At 47.7% G+C, this 23,393-nt stretch overlaps 1 protein-coding gene across 4 annotated transcripts in view; it reads left to right on the top strand.

The window, feature by feature from the left end:
* The window catches only part of LOC123769434 (putative fatty acyl-CoA reductase CG5065), a 274,956-nt gene extending 251,798 nt beyond the window's left edge, over positions 1–23,158 (top strand). For all 4 annotated transcript variants that reach the window (XM_069308829.1, XM_069308832.1, XM_069308830.1 and 1 more), the window contains exon 8: positions 22,110–23,158. In XM_069308829.1, coding sequence (XP_069164930.1) covers positions 22,110–22,371 — 262 coding nt within the window. In that variant the 3' untranslated portion in view covers positions 22,372–23,158. The remainder of the gene's footprint in view (positions 1–22,109) is intronic.
* Positions 23,159–23,393: the final 235 nt, after the last annotated feature.

The raw sequence follows: 23,393 nt of genomic DNA, 5'->3' as shown, positions 1-23,393 counted from the left end.
TTGCTTCTCAATTTCTCTAAACCTTCAATGTATCAGACTCTTTTGATATGGGTAAACTTATGCCATTCTGCTCCTGTATTAACATCCGTAGTATTATATAACATATATATATATATATACAGTACAGGTATATCTAATTTTTATTAATATGGGATTTGCATAGTGCTGTATAACTGTACTGGATAGTGTATTTCTTTATTTTGAAACTGATTAATCACATGACTCTTACCTCCCCTTTAAGATGATGATTCATATGATCCTTTCTCCTCACTTGTGAAATACCTTCACGTGTAGATGCAACTCTTTTTCTAGAGGGAGCCTCGTCAGCTCCTCAGAGCTATCCAGGCTGATATGCTAATGTCAGACTTTGGCATCAGTCATGTGTATGGAGTTCTGTGGGCCTACCAGGGACCACGAGCCAGAACCTGGCCCCCCCGCAGAAGAGGCACGAGGAGCAGTGGCCTATAGAAACCCCCGTGGGGGTGGAAGCATTCTATGTCTGCCATCGACCGGGTCAGGCACCCAGAAAGGGAAGCGTCCCAAAACAAACCCCTATTCTGGTGAAAATTGCGATGAAAAGCCGAACAAGTGGATAGAACTCCCCCAAACCGAAACGGGCAAACGAGTATGATGTCACACGTGACTGCGCCGCTGTCTGTGCAGCTCCCTCCTCCCCGGTAGGGGGAAGGGGGAGCCCCAGACCCCCATGCCGGCAATCCACCTCTTGGTTTTGAGGCTGATGCTATAGGCAACAGTCGTATGTTCTGGCTCCAGTTTTTCAGCACTTTACCTTGTGTGTGGTAACTTGTCTTCTAGGTGGTACGTGAGTCAGGAGTGATTCTTCAGTACTTGGGCTGCATGCGCCTAGGGTTTCCCTCCCTAGGTGCCCAGTAAGTACTGCCCTTGGGGCTTGGGGCCACCTTCCACAAGTTTCTTGGGTTCTGCCTCTCCTAGGCCATTTACTGCTTGGTTTTTGGCCGCCCTTTTTGTGCTTGAGTGTTCTGTCTCCCTTGTTCGTCTTAGGGTACGGGGGCAGTTTACACTAGTAGGGGCGTAGGGTACTGCGCAGCTTGTTTTCACCAATCATAGCGGCCGGCTCTGTTTTGCCTGGGTACGCTGTCCTCTTGCGGGGTTTTCTTTTTCTTTTTTGTTTGCTTGCCTGGTTGGCGGGGGTGTCTGCCTTGGTTCTTGCCCCCTGTATACTGAGTACTTTTCTTCTTCAGGTGGTTTTCCCTGCTGGGTTCCTGTGAGTGTACACGTCCCGGGGGTTCAGTTCTTAGAAAGTTGTTTGGTAGACTTGGGTGTGGGTTAGCAGTACCCTGCCTGGGCTTCCCTGAGCGTGAGTTCCGTCTCAGAACCCTGGGAATCCCCATGGGGCCGCGTGGATCCGATTGATGTGACCCCTGAGTCCCCCCTCGCTTTGTGTGAGTTCGAGGGTTGCTCTGTCCCCTTGTCTCATGGTGACTCTCCCTGTTTCTGGGGGGAGCCCCTACGGCTCCCCGGAGCTATCCATGGCTGATATGGATATCCTAACTATTTTGCATCAGTCGATGTGGGTAGAGTTCTAGGCCTACCGGGGACCACGAGCCAGAACCTGGCCTTCTCAGAGAGGCACGGGGAGCAATGGCCCATAGAAATGCACATGTGATTTGGAGCATTCTATATCTGCCATCGACCGGGACAGGCACTCAGAAAGGTAAGCACCACAAAACAAACCCCTATTCTAGTTAACAACAAAAATCGACAAACGAGTGGACAGAACTCCCCCAGGAAAACGAACTAACAAGCATGACGTCACACGAGCTGCGCTGCATGTCTGCGCAGCTCCCCCCTCCCCGGGAGGGGGAAGGGGGAGCCCCAGACCCCCGCGCCGGCGATCCCCGCCCCAGTTCCTCGGCTGATGGGGTATTGCACAGTCGTGTGGCTCCAGCTCCAGTCTTTTCTCTGTGCTGTGACTTGTTTGCAGTGCTGCTCTTACGGTGGTCGTGTGAGCTGGGAGTAGTATTCTCAGGTACTCGGGCTGCATGTGCTTAAGGTCACCTTCCCTGAGTGCCCTATAAGTACTGCCCTTGGGGCTTGGGGTTGCCTTCCACAAGTCACCTTGGGTCTACCTCTGTTGGTTTTTCGCTGCTTGGCGTTTGGCCGCCCCGAGGGTTTGGGGGTTTTACTTCCTTGTTTACCTTGGGGTAAGTGGTAGTTATAGCACTGGTGGGGCGCAGGGTACTGCGTAGCTAGTTTTCACCTATGACAGCGGCCGGCTCTGTTCCTTCTGGGTACGTTGTCCACTTGTGTGGTTTTTCTTTTATATTTGTTTTTGCCTGGTAGGGGGGTCTGCCTTGTGTTCCCCCCCCCCCCTTATATTAGGTTCGTTTGTGTGGTGGCACCCCCTGCTTTGCCCTCGTGAGTGGACACGTCCCGTGGGTTCAGCTTTAGCAGTTTGCTTGGTAGTTTGGGGCGCCGGTTAGCAGTGCCCTGCCTGGGATAACCCTTAGCAGACCCAGTCTTGGGGCCCTGGGAAACCCCCCGGGGGCTCTCGGGTCCGGTAGTGGAGACCCTTGCGTCCCCTCTCGCTTTGTGCGAGTTGAGGGTTGCTCTGTCCCCTTGTCTCAGGGTGACTCTCCTTGTGTTTGCCTTCGTCATGCTGCCTGTTGGGTCGGTGACACATTCGACCCTTGAGTCCTGCGAGCTTTGTTGCTTGTTCATGACTCCATTCACCCAGTCTGCTGATGAATTCCCGTGGGTGCAGGCAGCTCGCGCGTTGCAGGGTAGGATGTTGCAACGCGCTCTGGTTTGTCGCTTCCCCGGATGCCCCGATGCTGCCCTGCTTGTGTAGGGACCCAGACTTGGGGGTTTTGGTCGCTTCGGCCTTGGTTCTTCCACACCCCCCCTTGTTTTTCCCCCTCCTGCTTCCGGCCCTTACGCATCTGCAGGCTTCGGGGTCGGGGCGGGGTTAGAGGTTCTGAGACTTGGGCAATTTCGGGGGTTGCCCCGTCCGGGGTAGCTGCGGAGGCATTCGAGTCTGTTCCTCCGGCTGATGCTCCGGGGTCTGACCAGTGGGCCCCTTCTCTTTCAGCTCTCTCGGCTGCCCCGGCTTTTTCTTGTGGGGCCAGGGCTTTGGAGGTCGACTCGGCCCCTGGACAGTTTTGTTCTGGACAGGTTGGGCTCCTTGTAGCCGGTTGGGCTACTTCTCACCTTGTTGGGCTACTTCTCGCTTTATTGGGCTACTTCTCGCCTTGTTGGGCTACTTCTCGCCTGGTTGGGCTACTTCGCGCCTGGTTGGGCTACTTCTTGCCTGGTTGGGTTACTTCTCGCCTTGTTGGGCTACTTTCTTTCGCATCCTGCGCATGCGCCGTGGGAGTTTGGTTTAGTTCCGGGCGGTGTGCACACGTGTTCTGCTTCCATTTCTCTCGGGGGGCTGACGTTACGCCTCTCGCTCTTTTCTTAATCCAATCCGTGCCCCGTTGCTTTGGGGGTGTTCTGGAGTGCCGCTGTGGGGACATCATGTGGTTTTCCCTGCGTTTTCGGGTGGGGAGCCTCGTTCGCTGCTCCCCTCCTCTCCAGCATGGGCGCACTGGCTGCCTCCGGCGGATACGGACTCGAACGCTTGCATCATGGCCCTTCAGAGCCTATGTTCTGCAGGTGAGTTGGAGCGGTTTTGGCGTCTCCTTCGTCCTGACGCTGTTTTTGTTTTTGGGAGTAGGAATGGGTGTACATACGTACTTGAGAACGTGGACCGTATCACCCGAGGTGCCTACTGCAGGGCTATTAGCTCATACTGTGGCAGCTCTTGCTCTCTCCACCTGATTCCTTCCTCGGTTCACGGGTGTCTGCGGGTGGCCTCTTGTCCCTTCCGAGGCGGTTCCTGCCTGTACTCCTCCTGCCCCTCTCCTATGCTTGTCTAACCTTGCTTGAGTTCGGGGCCCCGCCTCCACCTTGTTCCGCAGTGCAACGGTGGGGGTGCCTGTTTGGTAGTACGTTTTCCTGTGTTGGAGGTTTTGTGTTCGCCTCCTTGTGTTTGCAGGTTGGGTTCTGGCTCTTTGTTTCCGCCTCTCTCCTGTCGTTTGCCTGTCGGGCGGATTCTGTGCTTCTTGGGCACTCATCTCTGCTCTTGGGGCTGTGTAAGGGGTCAGCCCATGTTGGGCTGCCTACTGTGTTCCTTTGATTGCCTGTTACACTGCACACGTTTCTTCTACCGTCCCTGTGACTCAGTTGGGTGCTCGGTTTCTGCCTGTGTCCCCTTGTGTGCCACTCGTGTACGATTTATCTATCTTCTCTGTCGCTTCCTCTGGGAGTGTGGTGACGTTTTGCTGCGGTTTTGGTACTGCAGCTGCGTGTCTGGGTTGGTTGTGGCGTTATGTTCGGCCCTTCCGTGCTCCCTCTGGGGCTCTCCTTCCTTGCCGGTCTTGCTGTGCCGGGCCTGGTTTTTCCATGTTCCTTGGATTCTCTGTCTTGTCCTTGCCTCATTGTGCTGGCTGGGGATGGCTTGGGGTCTTCGTCTCGCCCCTCGCCTATCCTCCGGTTTCGGTTCAAGTTCCAGAGCCTAGTGGGCTCCTTTCCTTCGTGTTTTTCACGGCTGCCCCGGGGTTTTTCTTGACACTGGGGCTTTGAGGGGACAGCTCGGCCCCGGGGCCTGCAGGGTGGGTTCCCGGGGCTGGGGTGGGGCTCACGTGCGGGGCCTCAGGCCCCATTGGTCCCCGCCGGGGTGTTTCTACCCCTCTGGGAGGGACTTGCAGTTTTGTGGTGTGGGGTTTTCCGTTCCCCCTCTCTGCACGTGCTTTGTGGGCGTCGGCCCCTCCCTGGGCTCGGTTCCTTGTCCATTGTGCCCGTTTTCTGGTGCGTCTGTCGTCATTCGATTGGGCTTCCCTCTGGGCCTTTCTAGGGCTTGTGGGTCCTCTTCCCGGCAGCTTCTGGGTGTTGGCCTTTTTGTTCTTTTGTGAATATCTCTTCTCTTCGCGCTGTCGCGGCGCTACTAGTTTTCCTGGGAGCGATTTTGCTCCTCTTAATGAGTCTTTTCGCTCCTGCCCTTCTGTGGGATGTTGGTGCGGGGCGGCTCCTTATGCGAGTTCCTTCCCTGTCAGCTGCACTTGTGGAGGTGGACTTGCACACTTGTGGCATTTTCGTTTTGGCCCTGCGTTTTCTTTTCCCTCCTGGGGCTGTCATAGGATTGGCTTGCGGAGGTTGTAGAGGCGCTTGGGGCCGTTCCTGGGTCTGGCACCTTGGTTTCTACTGCTAGCCTTCGGTATCGATACTCCTCCTGCGCCGTTTCGCAGGTTGTATCGTGCGTTGTTACGCCTCCGGCCTGCTTATGCACTGCCTGTGTCGTCCTGGTCTTTGGACAGGGTGCTCTCCCGTTTTTCTTCTCCTTGGTTGTGGCTCCTTGGGGTCAGGTTTGCTTTGCCTCGGTTTTCTTTTTGTGTTGGCATTCGCCTTTGGGGGTCATGTGGCAGAGCTTCTTGCTCTTCTCAGGCGCAGTGTTTTTGGCTCCTATGGTCGTGATCATAGGTTTCTTCGTCTGCGGCCATTCTCCCTTTTTTCTGGCGAATGATATACCTTGGGTTGTTGTCTCGACTTCGTGTTGAGGAGTGATTCACCGACCGCCTCCCGGGTATGTCCCCTTGTTTTCTTAGGTAGTCTTTGGTGAGGTAGCTCCGGGGAGCCATAGGGGCTCCCCCCAGAAAACCAGCATTGAATGTAATGAAACGCCATTTTCTGGGTGAGTCCCGGAGGCTCCCCGGCACCCTCCCGCCCTCCGGTCGGCGTTTTTTTTTGCGGTTTTGATATCCAGCCTCAGAACTGGGGCGGGGATCGCCGGCGCGGGGGTCTGGGGCTCCCCCTTTCCCCTCCCGGGGAGGGGGGAGCTGCGCAGACATGCGGCGCGGCTCGTGTGACGTCATGCTTGTTAGTTCGTTTTCCTGGGGGAGTTCTGTCCACTCGTTTGTCGATTTTTGTTGTTAACCAGAATAGGGGTTTGTTTTGTGGCGCTTACCTTTCTGAGTGCCTGTCCCGGTCGATGGCAGATATAGAATGCTCCAAATAACATGTGCATTTCTATGGGCCATTGCTCCCCGTGCCTCTCTGAGGGGGCCAGGTTCTGGCTCGTGGTCCCTGGTAGGCCTAGAACTCCACCCACATCGACTGATGCAAAATAGTTAGGGTATCCATATCAGCCATGGATAACTCCGGGAAGCCTCCGGGACTCACCCAGAAAATGGCGTTTCATTACATTCAACGCTGGTTTTTTGCCTCCGTCTGCTGCCTGTGGGGTTGGTGGCACCTTTGACTCGGAGTCCTGCAAGTTTCATTGCTTGTTTGTGACTCGGTTACCCAGTTTTATACTGACTATGCGGGGTGCAGGCAGCACGGGCATTGCATGTTGGGTTCAGGTGGTTGCAACACACTAGGTTGTTTGCTCTCCAGAAACCCCGAGGCTGCCCCGTCTTGGTTGTTGTGATGGGGCTTGGGGGTGTTGGTTGCTTCGGTTTTGTTTCCCTCCGCGCCCCTTTGTCTTTCCCCTGTTGTATTTCGTCGGGTCAACCCCCCCGCCCCCCTTCCTCCCTCCATCCGGATCTTTACCATCTGTGGGTTCGGGGTCAGGGCAGGGATTCGAGGGTCTTGAGACTTGGGCGGTCTCGGGGATTTCTCCTTCTGGGGTAGCGATGGAGGCGTTCGAGCCTGTTCCTCCAGCCATGTTGTATGAGTCTGCCAGTGGGCTCCCTTCCTTAGTAATTCCGGCTACCCCCGGCTTTTTCTTGTGAGACTGGGGCTTTGGGGGGACGACTCTGCCCCGGGGCCTGCCGAGGAGGTTCCCAGGGCTGGGGAGGGGCTGACTTTGGGGGCCTTGGGGCCCCGTTGGACCTCCTCGGGGCTTTCTACCCTGTGAACAGGACTTACGGTTATGGAGAGTGGGGTTTTTCCTTTCCCCCCTCTGTAATTACCTAAGTGTAGTTACAGGATGAGAGCTACGCTCGTGGTGTTCCGTCTTCCCAACACTCTTTGTCGTATAACGCTTTGAAATTACTGACGGTCTTGGCCTCCACCACCTTCTCACTTAACTTGTTCCAACCGTCTACCACTCTGTTTGCGAAAGTGAATTTTCTTATATTTTTTCGGCATTTGTGTTTAGCTGGTTTAAATCTATGACCTCTTGTTCTTGAAGTTCCAGGTCTCAGGAAATCTTCCTTATCGATTTTATAAATTCCTGTTACTATTTTGTACGTAGTGATCATATCACCTCTTTTTCTTCTGTCTTCTAGTTTTGGCATATTTAATGCCTCTAACCTCTCCTCATAGCTCTTGCCCTTCAGTTCTGGGAGCCACTTAGTAGCATGTCTTTGCACCTTTTCCAGTTTGTTGATGTGCTTCTTAAGATATGGGCACCACACAACCGCTGCATATTCTAGCTTTGGCCTAACAAAAGTCGTGAACAATTCTTTTAGTATATCGCCATCCATGTACAGTATTTAAAAGCAATTCTGAAGTTAGAAAGTGTGGCATAGGCTCCTCGCACAATATTCTTTATATGGTCCTCAGGTGATAGTTTTCTATCAAGAACCATCCCGAGATCTCTTTCTTCATCAAAATTCTTTAAAGATTTCAAACATAATATATAGGTTGCGTGGGGTCTATGGTCTCCTATTCCACATTCCATAACATGGCATTTATTAACATTAAATTCCATTTGCCAAGTGGTGCTCCATATACTTATTTTGTCCAGGTCATCTTGAAGGGCATGACAATCATCTAAGTTTCTTATCCTTCCTATTATCTTAGCATCATCAGCAAACATGTTCATGTATTTTTGTATACCAACTGGTAGATCATTTATGTAGACAATAAACATCACTGGTGCAAGAACTGAACCCTGTGGTACCCCACTTGTGACATTTCTGCAGTCCGATACATTGCCTCTGATTACTGCCCTCATTTTTCTATCAGGAAATTTTTCATCCATTTTAGAAGCTCACCTGTCACCCCTCCAATATTTTCCAGTTTCTAGAACAACCTCTTATGTGGAACTCTGTTGAAAGGCTTTTTTAGGTCCAGATAGATGCAGTCAACCCAACCATCTTTTTCCTGTAAAATCTCTGTGGCTCGATCATAGAAACTGAGCAAATTCGATACATAGGATCTTCCAGATCGAAAACCATACTGTCTGTCTGATATAATATCATTTCTCTCCAGGTGTTCTACCCATTTAGTTTTGATTAGTTTTTCCAATACTTTCACTATTACACTAGTCAATTGATACAGGTCTATAATTGAGGGGGTCTTCCCTGCTGCCACTCTTGTAGATTGGAACTATGTTAGCTTGTTTCCACATGTCTGCTATGACTCCTGTACACCGGGATGCCTGAAAGATCAGGTGAAATGGAATGCTGAGCTCAGATGCACATTCTCTCAGAACCCATGGTGAAACTCCATCTGGGCCAACTGCTTTATTCTTACTGAGCTCCTTTCGCATATTTTCCACTTCGTCTCTAGACACCTCTATATGCTCTATGTTGTTCTGTGGAGTTCTTATTGTGTCTGGTTCTCTGAAGATCTCATTTTGTACAAACACAATTTGGAACTTTTTGTTTAATGTTTAACACATTTCCTTTTCATTTTCCATGTATCTGTCCCCCATTTTTATCCTCTGAGTATTATCCTGCACCTTACTTTTAATGAATTTATAGAAAAGGCCTGGATCTGATTTACATTTGTCTGCTATACCGTTCTCAAAGTCCCTCTCTGCCTCTCTCCTTACTGACGTGTAGTTGTTTCTTGCATCTTTGTATTGCTGGTATGTTTGGGGGTTTGGCCTCTTTCTATAATGATTGCATGCTTTTGTCTTTTGATCTCTGGCCCTCGCACAATTGCTGTTGAACCAACCCTGTTTCCCAGGTCTGCATGTCTGTTTTGGTATGAATGTTTGTGTGCCTTCATCATATATTGTGCAAAATTTGGCATACATCTCATTTACTTCCTTGCCTAGCAACAAGTGTGTCCAATTATACCCAAGAAAAAAATTCTAAGTTCCCCATAGCGTCCTCTCTTGAAATCGAGTTTAACAACTGTTTCACTGTCCCCATTCTTTACTAGAGTATATCGCATAGCGTATTTAATGTCCAAGAGGACGTGATCACTCTTTCCCAAGGAAGGAAGGTACTGGATGTTAAATACCTCCTCTTCTTTCCTGGTGAATACTAGATCCAGTACTAACGGAACATCCCCTTCCCTCATTCTTGTGGCCTGCTTGACGTGTTGATACATGAATGTCTCCAAGATGAAGTTTACAAACCTGCCTGTCCAAATGTCCTCTGTTCTTGCCTCGTAGGCCTCCCAATCTATTGCCTTAAAGTTAAAGTCCCTCAGTACCAACAATCGGGATTTATCTTTGTCAGCTCTTACCATAATCTCTCTCATGACTATTATGAGACCCTCACGTTTGTCATCCAGTTCTTCCTTTGTCCATGTGTTGCTTGCTGGTGGGCTGTAGGCATTTAAAATTATCAGCTTATCTTGATTACAGAGCTGCAGTGCCATTATGTCAATATCTCTAGGGTTTTCAAACATTAATTCTCTTACATTCAGGTGTTCTTTCACCAGCACAGCCACTCCTCCCCCCCCCCCCTTCTTAGTTTTCCTGTCACGTCTCCAAACTGAGGAGCCCCTTGGGAACACGACCTCATTTAAAATATTTTCTTCAAGTTTAGTCTCTGATAATGCGACAATATCTGGGACTTTGAGCTTGATTATATCTTTCAACTCCAATATTTTTTATCTCACTCCATCTATATTGGTATATACTATTTTCAGGAATATGTTCCCTTTCCCTTTGTTCTTTACACTCCCTTCCTTTAATGATTTTGTTGCTTTGTCTTTATATACCATTTCACAAGCTTTCCAGTCCCTGACACTTTGCAGAAAAAAAGAATTTCTCTTCTTCATTTCTATCCCCATTTAGACGTTTGGCTTCAGTGAGGTTCATTTTCAGTTTTTCTCTGTCCTCTATTGAGAGGTCTTGTCTTATTGACCAAAGTTTGCCATCCTTATCACATTGCAGTTTTCTGGTATTCCGAAGCACTTCTGTCATATCTTTCACTCAATTAAACGTCACCCTTAAGGGGCAGTTCTTGTCTTTCTCATATTTTCCTATCCTCATAAAATCACTGACATGCTCCTTTGAATTTAGGCCTTCTCCAATTCCTACTATTTTTTCTATGATTTTCATCTCTTCTGCTGCTCGGTCCACCCTAGATGGAATTTCCTTCTCTAAACATCCAAAAACTACTATGGACTTACTTCTATCTACAGTGTTTTGTACCAGTTTACTGTTGGTTACCAGTTCTTTCCTAATTGTTTGCCTAAGAGCCACTTAGTAGCATGTCTTTGCACCTTTTCCAGTTTGTTGATGTGCTTCTTAAGATATGGGCACCACACAACTGTTGCATATTCTAGCTTTGGCCTAACAAAAGTCGTGAACAATTTCTTTAGTATATCGCCATCCATGTATTTAAAAGCAATTCTGAAGTTAGAAAGCGTGGCATAGGCTCCTCGCACAATATTCTTTATGTGGTCCTCAGGTGATAGTTTTCTATCTAGAACTACCCCTAGATCTCTTTCTTTATCAGAATTCTTTAAAGATTTCTCACATAATATATAGGTTGTGTGGGGGTCTATGTTCTCCTATTCCACATTCCATAACATGGCATTTATTAACATTAAATTCCATTTGCCAAGTGGCGCTCAATGTACTTATTTTGTCCAGGTCTTCTTGAAGGGCATGACAATCATCTAAGTTTCTTATCCTTCCTATTATCTTAGCATCATCAGCAAACATGTTCATATAATTCTGTATACCAACTGGTAGATCATTTATGTACACAATAAACATCACTGGTGCAAGAACTGAACCCTGTGGTACTCCACTTGTGACATTTCTCCAGTCCGATACATTGCCTCTGATCACAGCCCTCATTTTTCTATCAGTCAGAAAATTTTTCATCCATGTTAGAAGCGTACCTGTCACTCCTCCAATATTTTCCAGTTTCCAGAACAACCTCTTATGTGGAACTCTGTCGAAAGCCTTTTTTAGGTCCAGATAGATGCAGTCAACCCACCCATCTCTTTCCTGTAATATGTCTGTTGCTCGATCATAGAAACTGAGTAAATTCGATACACAGGATCTTCCAGATCGAAAACCATACTGTCTGTCTGATATTATATCATTTCTCTCCAGGTGTTCTACCCATTTAGTTTTAATTATTTTTTCCAATATTTTGACTATTACACTTGTCAATGATACCGGTCTATAATTAAGGGGGTCTTCCCTGCTTCCACTTTTGTAGATTGGAACTATGTTAGCCTTTTTCCACACATCAGCTACAACTCCTGTATACAGGGATGCCTGAAAAATCAGTTGAAGAGGAATGCTGAGCTCAGGTGCACATTCTCTCAGAACCCATGGTGAAACTCCATCTGGACCAACTGCTTTGTTCTTATTTAGCTCCTTGAGCATTTTTTCCACTTCGTCTCTGGACACCTCTATGTGCTCTATGTTGTTCTCTGGAATTCTTATTGTATCTGGTTCCCTGAAGATTTCATTTTGTACAAACACACTTTGGAACTTTTCGTTTAATGTTTCACTCATTTCCTTTTCATTTTCCGTGAATCTATTTCCCATTTTCAACCTCTGAATATTATCCTTTACCTGCAATTTGTTGTTTATGAATTTATAGAACAGACCTGGTTCTGTTTTGCATTTGTCTGTAATCCCTTTTTCAAAATTTCTTTCTGCCTCTCTCCTCACTGCCGTGTAGTTGTTTCTCGCATCTTTGTATCGCTGGTATGTTTGGGGGTTCGGCCTCTTCCTGTATTGATTCCATTTTTGTGTCTTTTGGTCTCTGGCCCTCTCGCACTTTCTGTTGAACCAATCCTGTTTCCTAGTTCGGCTTCTCTGTTTTGGTATAAAAAAATTTTGTGCCTTTATCATATATTTCACAAAACCTGACATGCATCTCATTCACTTCCTTGCCTAGCAACATGTCTGTCCAATTATACTCACTAAAAAGTTTTCTAAGGTTGCCATAATGTCCTCTCCTAAAGTCAGGTTTTTCATTTGCATCGACCGTCATATTTTCTTCCAGATTATAACGCATTGCATACTTTATTCCCAAAAAGACATGGTCACTTTTACCCAAGGGAGGAAGGTACTGAATGTCAAATATTTCTTCCTCCTTCCTGGTAAATATCAAATCTAGCATGGAGGGGACGTCCCCTTCCCTCATCCTCGTAGCTTGTTTAACATGTTGATTCAAGAATGTTTCCAGGATAACGTCTACAAATTTACAGGTCCAGAAATCTTCTGTTTTAGCTTCACATGCTTCACAGTCTATGGATTTCAAGTTGAAGTCGCCGACTATCAACAGTCGTGAACTATCGTTATCCGCTCTCGCTGTGATCTCTCTCATTATTGTTATAAGACCTTCTCGTTTACTATCTAGCTCCTCCTTTGACCATGTGCTGCTTAACGGTGGACTATATGCTTTTATGATCATTAGTTTATCATCCTCATGGCAGATCTCTAGTGCTATTATGTCAACTTCTTGTGGATTGGCAGTCACTATTTCGTTCACCTTTAGGTGTTCTTTCACCAGCACAGCAACGCCACCGCCTTTCCTGATTTTTCTGTCCCGTCTCCAAATTGAGTAGCCCCTTGGGAATATGACCTCATTTAAAATAGCATCTTCAAGTTTTGTCTCCGTGAGTGCAACAATGTCTGGTGTCTACAGCTATATTATATCACTTAACTCCAGTATCTTTGATCTTACTCCATCTATGTTGGTGTATGCAATCTTGAGGAACTTGTTCCCCCTCTTCTTATTTTTCACTCCCCCTTTCTCTAATGATTTTGTTGGTTTGCCTTTATGTACCACTTTACTGTTCTGCCTACCCCTATCACTTTGTAGAAAAAAGAATTGATTTCTTCTTCATTCCTACTCTCATTTAAACGTTTTGCCTCGGCGAGGTTCAGTTTCAGCTTCTCTCTATCTTCTTTTGAAAGATCTCATCTTAATGACCACACTTTCCCATCCTCATCACTTTGTAATTTTCTAGCATTCCTTAATACTTCTTCCATTTGTTTGGTACCATTTAGGGTGATCCTCAAAGGTCGATCTTTCCCTTTTACATATCTGTCTATTCTCCTGTAGTCGCAGACATTCTCTATGGTTGTAAGACCTTCCACGAGTCTGGGGTATGTCCTGCATCCTGGCGGACAGCCTGTCTCAGTTCATTGCTCTGTTCGCAGATTGGCCAGTCGTCGCCGACTCGTTTCATTGGCTCTGCCGAATGTATGGACTCCTGGCCATGGACATCTTCGCGTCGGCATGGTCTCGGCGTCGCCCATTCCATGTGGTGCCCTTACCCGCCTGCGAGGCGTTCACGGTGGATGCCTTTTGGCAGGACTAGTCGAGGTGGGGGTATCTGTTCCTCTTCTCCCGGTCCAGCTGTTGCTTCGGGTTCTGGCTCGGTTGGAGTCTATTCCCAAGGAGAATTGTCCTCATGGTCTCTTGGTGGCCGGCCCAGCTTTATTTTCAGAGGCTGCTTGATAGGTGTCCGAACCTGGGGTGTTTTTCTCGCCGCTCAGCCTCTTTTGGTAGGTCGGACTGGTCCTGTACGTGACTGGTTCGGCCTTCTCCTCGGCTCTTTGCGTCTGGTAATTTGACGCGGGTGTATCACCATCTCTATGGTGATCAGGTGGCTTCGTTGATGGTGTCCGACCTGCGAGCTTTGTCTCGGCGACAGTATGACGTTCCTGGTGTTTCTATTCACCTTTTTCTTGCTCTTTGTAGGTTGTCTTCTCTTTCACATCGGGTTGTCTTGTCCTTTCTTGGGTTTTCAGGACTACAGTTATTGATGTTTCATACTGTCGCCTCGTTTCGTGTGGCGCTGGCGGAGCCGCTCCGGCTTGCGTTCATGGTGGACGTCACATAGAGCACATAGAGGTGTCTAGAGACGAAGTGGAAAAAATTCTCAAGGAGCTCGGTAAGAACAAAGCAGCTGGCCCAGATGGCGTTTCACCATGGGTTCTGAGAGAATGTGCATCTGAGCTCAGCATTCCACTTCACCTGATCTTTCAGGCATCCCTGTGTACAGGAATCGTAGCAGACGTGTGGAAACGGGCTAACATAGTTCCAATCTACAAAAGTGGCAGCAGGGAAGACCCCCTCAATTATAGACCTGTATCATTGACAAGTGTAATAGTGAAAGTATTGGAAAAGCTAATCAAAACTAAATGGGTAGAACACCTAGAGAGAAATGATATAATATCAGACAGACAGTATGATTTTCGATCTGGAAGATCCTGTGTATCGAATTTACTCAGTTTCTATCATCGAGCCACAGAGATATTACAGGAAAGAGATGGTTGGGTTGACTGCATCTATCTGGACCTAAAAAAGGTTTTCGACAGAGTTCCACATAAGAGGTTGTTCTGGAAACTGGAAAATATTGGAGGGGTGACAGGTAAGCTTCTATCATGGATGAAAAATTTTCTGACTGATAGAAAAATGAGGGCAGTAATCAGGGGCAATGTATCGGAATGGAGAAATGTCAAAAGTGGAGTACCACAGGGTTCATTTCTTGCACCAGTGATGTTTATTGTGTACATAAATGATCTACCAGTTGGTATACAGAATTATATGAACATGTTTGCTGATGGTGCTAAGATAATAGGAAGGATAAGAAACTTAGATGATTGTCATGCCCTTCAAGATGACCTGGACAAAATAAGTATATGGAGCACCACTTGGCAAATGGAATTTAATGTTAATAAATGCCATGTTATGGAATGTGGAATAGGAGACCATAGACCCCACGCAACCTATATATTATGTTTGAAATCTTTAAAGAATTTTGATGAAGAAAGAGATCTCGGGATGGTTCTTGATAGAAAACTATCACCTGAGGACCATATAAAGAATATTGTACGAGGAGCCTATGCCACAAGAGGTCATAGATTTAAACTAGCTAAACACAGATGCCGAAGAAATATAAGAAAATTCACCTTCGCAAATAGAGTGGTAGACGGTTGGAACAAGTTAAGTAAGAAGGTGGTGGAGGCCAAGACCGTCAGTAGTTTCAAAGCGTTATATGACAAAGAGTGCTGGGAAGACGGGACACCACGAGCGTAGCTCTCATCCTGTAACTACACTTAGGTAATTACATCCGCCCCGTTCCGTACGCTTTCTCGTGTTTTGTTTCACCTCCAGCCTGCTCATGCGTCGCCTAAGCCATCCTGGTCCTTGATCAGGGTGCCCTCTTATCATCTTCTCCTCAGTTTGTGGTTGCCCCTTCGGTTCAAGTTTGGTTTTCATAGGCCATATTTTGTTGGCATGGGCCTCTGTGGGTAGGGTCAGGGAGCTTCCAGCTCTCTTCTGGTGCAGGGGTTTCTGCTCTTTGGTACTGGTGGTAGGTTTGTACGTTTGCAGCCTTTCTCCGTCCTTCTGGTGACGGTCGAGACGGCTGCTTTCCGGAGGGGTACTTGGGTTATTGATGCTTGATTGGTTCAGCCGGGGGTGCGTTCTGTGTTGTCCGGTTGCGCCTCTTTGCTGTTACCTGCATACCGTGTCTGGGGACGCACTTTGGGTTGATCCGGTTCCCCTCGTTCCCTGTTTCAGGGCTCGGGTCTCCCAGGTTGTCTGCAGAGTTTTCAGCCTGCGGCCTATCCTTGCGCCCGTGCCCTTTGGACGTTTGCAGCTTTTGCTGCCGTGTTGGTGATGTCTAGCACTCATTTCGGGCGCGAGGATTTGAGGGTCGCACAGGGTCCTGGCCGCCTGTTCTTTGTGTACGTGCCTGCTCCTGTGCGTTCTTGTTGCCTTGGGTTGCAGGTTGCAACCTGTTGTCTCGGTTTTGCCACCATCTGGTCACCATTTGGTCCGGGAGACATCTCCCGTCACGCTGGGTGCAGTCGCACCTCCACAGATCTCCAGTATCATCTATTGATACTGGTGATGGCTCAAAAGGGCCACCACTTACGAGCTATTCATGCCCGTGCCACCTTTTGGGTGGCTTCATCTTCATCTTAACACATTCACAAGGGAGACATCTCCCGTCATGCAGGGTGCATTCACACCTCCACAGATCTCCAGTATCAGCTCTTGATACTGGTAATGGCTTAAAATGGCCACCACTTACGGGCTATTTATGCCCGTGCCACCTTTTGGGTTGCTTCATCTTCATCTTAACACATTCATAAGGGAGACATCTCCCGTCATGCAGGGTGCATTCGCACCTCCACAGATCTCCAGTATCAGCTCTTGATACTGGTAATGGCATAAAAGGGCCACCACTTACGGGCTATTCATGCCCGTGCCACCTTTTGGGTGGCTTAATCTTCGTCAATCAATCAATCGGTTTTGCGTTGCAGAGTTTGTGGCGGCCACCTCCCGGGTCAGCCCTTTCTTTTCCTTCTCTTTGGCTATGAAGCTCCAGGGAGCCATAGGGGCTCCCCACAGAAAATCAGCATTGTATGTAATGAAACGCCATTTTCTGGGTGAGCCCTAGAGGCTCCCTGGCAACCCTCCCTCCCACCGGTCGGCTTTTTTTTCGCGTTGGTTAAAGCTTAGCTTCCGAATTGATGCTAGGCAGCCGGCGTGGTGAGGTCCGGGGCTTCCCCCTTCCCCTCTCGGGGCGGGGAGGATGCGCGGACGATCGGCGCAGCAGTAAAGTGTGATGTTTGCTTGTTTCCTTGGGATTGTAGGGAGTTTCTATCTCTCTGTTCAGTTTTATGTTTTAGTTTTTTACCATGTGGGGTTTGTTTTGTTATGTCTACCTTTCTGGGTGCCTAACCCTGGTCAATGGCAGATAAGGAAAACCCCAACCACAAGGGGGTTTTCCAGGGCCATTGCTCCATGAAACCTCTCTGAAGGGGCCAGGTTCTGGTGCTGATCCCTGGTAGGTCTGAACTCCTTAGCTAATGTCCCGGTCTAATATAACATACATTAGCCCGATAAGCTTCAGGGAGCCTCCGGGGCTCCCCACAGAAAATGGCGTTTCATTACATTCAACGCTGGTTTTTTGGACTCGTTGGTTCTCTTCTGTGCTTCTTTTTGGTTTTCGATACTGTCTCATTCTTTTGTTATTACTGTCTCCACTCGATTATCCGGACTATATGGGAAGGACCCCCAGCCAGATATTCACGTGTTCTAGAAAATGGTACTTTTTCATCTCTGAGACCAAAAGTGACCATTTCCAATTATTTTTATACTACAAACAACATAATTTGAATTGCCTTACCACATATAATTATTAAATATTCAACTAGAAACCTTAACTTACCTTCTTGGTGTTCGTCTTCTTGATTGATGCCACACATCTTAAACTTAAGAATTCTTAACAATTTACGTAACCTATACTAACACAACATTAAAATTAACACTTAAAATTACTGTACAGTTCATTAAGCAAAGTTAGTTTTGACTGCCAGCTGCTGAAGCCTCACTGATTGAAGGCATTTAGCTTGCCTGTGACACCTCACTTGTTGAAGGCGCTTGCTTGGGCCTCACTTGTTGAAAGTGCTTGGCTTTGCCTGTGACACCTCACTTGTTGAAGGCGCTTGCTTGCTTGCGCCTCACTTGTTGAAGGCGCTTGCTTGCTAGCGCCTCACTTGTTGAAGGCGCTTGCTTGCTTGCGCCTCACTTGTTGAAGGCGCTTGGCTTGCCTGTGAAGCCTCACTTGTTGAAGGCATTTGGCTTGCTTGTGATGCCTCACTTATTGAAGGTGCTTGCTTGTGCCTCACTTGTTAAAGGCACTTGGCTTGCCTGTGATGATGCCTCACTTGTTGAAGACATTTGGCTTGCCTGTGACGCCGTACTGGTTGAGGTGTATAACACGTAACTTGTCTTTAATTGTTAGGACAACTTTCTTCCTCTTAACACCTCCAGAACGATTGCTGCTGCTACCAGACATAGTCTTGGCCAAAAATGTTCAAAGTTACTATGAAAAAAAACTTATTTAAAAAAATATTTCACTAACGGCACGGCACACGAGGAATGGGAGTACATGGGTTGACCAGTGTTAGACGGGTCCACTTGGGGTAGCTATAGCACGTTACGTAGGCCAATATTTTTGAAGGAAACTTCTGCCTGTGCTTATTGTTTTTAGGAAACTTATATTTGTTATTACATAATTACTAGTATTTCTTTTGTTTTTGGCTATGATGAATTGTTCTAAAATTAATGGTAATTCCTGTACCCAGGTGGTCCCTCCCGATGCTCCCCTCCCACCCCACCCCTTCCTCCACCATGCGTCTCAAGCCACAGCCAGACGGGATTAATACGGTATGGCCCGTATTAATCCCGCTTTCATATCTTTCTATGAAAGATATGAAAGTGGGATTTCATATATTTCATATCTTTCATATCTTTCTATCTTTCATATCTATGCTATGGCCTGCATAGCTTTCATATCCGGACAATTCAATGCTTATCCGGCTGACTGTCAGGATAGTGTAATATCGGCAGCAAATTAACCGGCTCCGAGTTTTTATCCGGCTCCCACGGACATTTTGGCCGGATATTGAGATAACTTTATCCGGTCATGATTTTGGCCGTATAAGGGCGTTTTCCGGATGTTCGAATCCCGGATAATAAAGTGTGTACAGTATATCTTCTTTCTGTGCTCTGTCTAGGCACTGCTAATATTCCTTCAATACTCCTCGTTGGCGCCCCTCCCTGCCGGGCGGGGTTGTGCTGTTCGGACCCCATGCGTCCTGCGCATGCGCTGTGGGGGTTTGTTTTGTTATGGACAGTGTACACAAGTGCTGGTGTTCCGCGTCCTTTTTCTCTCGGGTGCTTCACCTCTCTCGCTCCTCTCATCTCTCCAGTCCGTGTCCCGTAGATACTGTGGGTGTTCAGGATTACCAATATGGGGAAGGCGCCTTGTTTTCTCTACATATGGGGGCGCCGCGTTCGCCTCTGCCCTACTCTTCTGCATGTGCGGCTCTGGCCTTATTCCACTGGCGGTGCTCCCGGAATATTCTTGGCTACGATGTGTTGTGACACGTTCTTGCCTATGCTCTGCAGGTGAGTTTATGCGGTCAGGCGTCTCTTTTGGCCAGGCACTGGTTTCTGGTTTTTGCGTGCATGTTGGGGGTTGGTTGTGGCATTTTGTTTGGCCCCTTGCGTGCTTCTTCCTGTGGCCTTCTTTGTTCGTCTGTGGCAACTTATATTGATTTTGTAACTAGCTCTTTAAGATTGTAACTTGCTTGGCTCAGTGAATTGTGTGGTTCAGTCCCTGAGCCCATTGTGTGCGTTTGTGAAACTTTCCACTGCCGCCCACTGGATAGGTGTGGGGTGCACGGTACATGAACTCGATTAACACTCTGTTAGTAATTCCTAATTGTCTTTAATTGTTAGGACAATCTTCTTCCTCTTAACACCTCCAGAACGATTGATGCTGCTACCAGACATTGTCTTTTCCAAAAATGTTCAGAATTACTATAAAAAACTTATTTAAAAAAATATTTCACTAATGGCGCGGCACACGAGGGATGAGGGCACATGGGTTGACCATGTGCTGATTTGTTACATGGTGGGGCATGGCCACGTCTTTTGTGGTCTTATTTTGGTCACTTATTCCTTGACTGTCTTGCAGTGCCTGGCTTAGCCCTTCCATATCCATTCGATTCTCTGTACTCACCTCGTTGTCCTCACCTAGTTGTGCTTGTGGGGGGTTGAGCTTTGCTCTTCAGTCTCGCAAATCGACTGTCAAACGCCTAACATCGATGTGGCCTCTGTGTGTTGTTGGTCCTGTCCCTTTCGTTCCCATTGCTGCTTGTCTTCCTCGTTCCTCATCTTCCTTCTACACTCTTGTCCCTGGCTGCTGGTGCTGGGGCTGTTTTTCTAGTCCGTATGGCTTGTTATACTGTATCTGATTCAGGTCATTTGACCTGCAGGGTGATATGTGAGGGGTAGTTGGGTTGTTTTGTGTATAGGTTCCTTATCAGGGCTTGACGTCTGCGAGAAGCCCTGAGCAAGTTAGTTTACACTTGTTTGTGTTGCGATAACTAAGTGTCACGGGATGGAATAGTTTTAATGTTACCTCGCCCCTCTCGTTACACATCGTTGTGTGGTTTAGTATGTGCTTCTTGGCTCTCCTATTGCTAGGTTGGACTTTGTCGATGTTCAGTTCCCTGCTTTTGCACCACCCCTTTATTTGGTTCTTTCCAGGCTTGCCGGGTTTGGGTTCCTGGTTCCTGGCTTACCCTGCCAGTTGGCATTTTCCGGATCTCGCGGTATCACTTCTCATGAGTCTTGCATTGGAACCACAGTGTTTCCAATCTCATGGCGCGCTCGCTAGCATTGGGAAGTTTTCTGTACGGCAGACGTTGCTTCTCATTCCTTGCCAGCTTGGGTTCCGGCTCTGCTTGCTCGGTAGTTGCACCTGAGGTTTTCCCGTGGCTCCGCCTCTTCCTATGCTCGGTCGGTCCATGGCGGTGCTGGTTCAGTTCTGCCTCGAGTATCTCACTATCTGTTGGTGGTCAGGTGGCTTCGTTGATGGTGTCCCACCTGCGTGCTTCGTCTTGGCGGCGGTGTGGGGTTTTCTTTGGCGGTCCTTCCTTTTTCTTTCTGTCCCTTTGTCGGTTTGCTATGTTTTCTTGGTGTGGTCTTGTCCCTTCTCTTGTAGAGGTTTAGGGCCGTCATCTTGCCACATACGGTCGCCTAGTCTCGTGCAGTACTGGCGGAGCCGCTCCAGGTTGCTTCGGTTTTGGTGTTGTCTCTGCACTGCTTTGCGAGTCGTCTCTGGCGTGGTTCACCTGTGGCTTGCTCTTGCGATGTTTGAGCCGTCCTGGTTCTTGGATTGCATGCTCTTTTCTCATCTCCTCGGTTTCTTGTGGCCCCTTCGGTTCCGAGTTGTTTTCCGAGGTTCTTTTCTTGTTGGTGTTGGCCTCTGGGAGTCAGGTTGGAGTGCTTCATGCCCTCCTCCGGCGCCTGGGTTTTGGCTCTTTTGGTTCTCCTGGTAAGTTTTGTTTGCTTGCAGTCATCTCCTTCTTTTCTGGCGAACACTGGCTCGGCTGCTTTCCGGAGGGGTTCTTGGGTTGCTTGATGCTTGGTTGGTCTGGCCGGGGGTGCATTGTGTGTTGTATTCAGTTGCAGCACTTCACCGTGCTTGGCGTGCCACGGCTGCCGTGACTGGGGTCACACTTTGGGTTGTTCCAGGGTTCCCTTCTTCCCTGTTACAGGGTGTGGTTCTCTCAGGTCGTCCGCGGGGTAGTTCAGTCCTGCCAGACTGCTGTCTGTCCCCATGGTCAATTCGTTCGTTGGTTGGCTCTGTGTTCCTTCGTTGATGTTCCTGGGCCTTGTCAGGCCTGTGTGGCCTTGGGTTGGCAGTTGCAGTTTTTGTCTCCGCTTCGCGTTGGGGTGTGTGCGTCTTCCACCTCCTGGGTTAGGTCCTCTCTTGTTTTCGTCTTTGGGTAGATAGTAGATAATAGAGCCCAACAGGGCTCCCCCCAGAAAACCAGCATTGAATGTAATGAAATGCCATTTTCTGGGTGAGACCCGGAGGCTCCCCCGCAACCCTCCCTCCCCTGGGTCGGCGGTTTTTCACGTGTTTTGATGTCCAGCCTCATAATTGAAAGGTGGATGGCCGGCGCGGGGGCCTGGGGCTCCCCCCTTCCCCCTACCGGGGAGGGGGGGAGCTGTGCAGACAGCGGTGTGGCAACGTGTGACGTCATACTCGTTTGCCCGTTTCGGTTTGGGGAGTTCTATCCTCTTGTTCGGCTTTTCGTCGCAATTTTCATCAGAATAGGGGTTTATTTTGGGATGCTTACCTTTCTGGGTGCCTGACCCATAGAATACTTCCAACCACACGTGGGTTTCTATAGGCCATGGCTCCTCATGCCTCTTCTGAGGTGGCCAGGTTCTGGCTCATGGTCCCTGGTAGACCCACAGAACTCCATACACATGACTGATGCCAAAGTCTGACATTAGCATATCAGCCTAGATAGCTCCGGGAAGACTCTGGGTCTCACCCAGAAAATGGCGTTTCATTACATTCAACGCTGGTTTTTTAAGACCTCGGCCAGTGTTTATTCTTTCACTGGTGGCTTTATATTTGACCCACAGCATGGTGAGGATTGCCCAGAAGCTGGACCGTGCTGCAGCGTGCTTGGAGTACTTCACCACTCATGAGTGGAGCTTCTCTAATGACAATGTGCAAAATCTGTGGGCATCTTTATCTGAAGCTGATCAATGCACATTCAATTTTGCCTTGTCAGCTCTTCACTGGCCCACTTACATGGAGCAGTACTGTCTGGGCACGAAGCGATATGTCATGAAAGAAGAACTCGCCACCTTGCCTTCTGCACGCAAACACCTGTCAAAGTAAGTCCTCTTTTAAAATAAAACTGATATACTTTTGAAGTTGCATGATTCTTGTGTTTTTGATTTTATAAAGTATATTGAAAGCTGGTGTTTTGCTGGAATTTAGGAATTTTTCATCACCTTTTGTTATTACTTGATGTCAGAGTCAAATTATAAAGTTTGACAATGTTCAAATCCTCCCAGTAAGTTATACTTTTTGTTTTTATTATCATTATCATTGACTTTGAACACCACACCACTCTCATGATGATGAGTCCAACCTGTTGAAAGTGGTCATAATGAATGCTTGTCTGCACACCACACCACTCTCATGATGATAAGTCCAACCTGTTGAAAGTGGTCATAATGAATGCTTGTCTGCAGTGGTGATTACAGTAATTAATGTCAGCGCAGTGATTCCTGCACAGTGAGCTACGGAGTTTAGTGAGTTTATTTGCACGAGAACAATCTAGGAGAACAGCTGCATAAATGAGTAGCGTATAATAACAAATTTGTTACAATGCTTAACATATGACATACATAGAGCAGGATACAATGGTTATTCTTATGATAGTGATTTATGATGATTTTAAAAATTTTGTACCCAATAATTATTTTTGCGACCAGAACTACTAATAGAAATACAAGTTAACACTATGGACAAACAGAGTATTGCTGGTTTAACTGAGTTTAGTGCTAAGGCAGTACTCATTGGTACTTGCTGACTTTTATTGCTAGGAAATGAATTCTGCAGTAAGAAGAAAACTTGATGTAGGAATCAAGTCAGTTTGGGATAACATTTACAAAGAAAAGGAAAGAGTGTCTGCAGGATCCTGAAGCCCACCATAAGAAAGAATCTCCAATATAAAATAGTTCATGGGGGAATCTCCTGACTCGGTGGGCTGTGTTTGTTCATAGAAGATGAGCTGTCTCCAGTGGTTTCAGAAGTGAGTTCTGTGTGGTTTATCAATCCAGAAGATCATTTTGAGGATTCAACCTGGAACAGTGGACAGTTCACCCCATCAGAGAGGATCGCTCTGGATCTTA

The sequence above is a fragment of the Procambarus clarkii genome, chromosome 63 (assembly GCF_040958095.1).
Source record: "Procambarus clarkii isolate CNS0578487 chromosome 63, FALCON_Pclarkii_2.0, whole genome shotgun sequence".
Taxonomy (NCBI): domain Eukaryota; kingdom Metazoa; phylum Arthropoda; class Malacostraca; order Decapoda; family Cambaridae; genus Procambarus; species Procambarus clarkii.
Note: the sequence above shows the minus strand (reverse complement) of the source record. Positions and strands in the feature narration are given on the sequence as shown.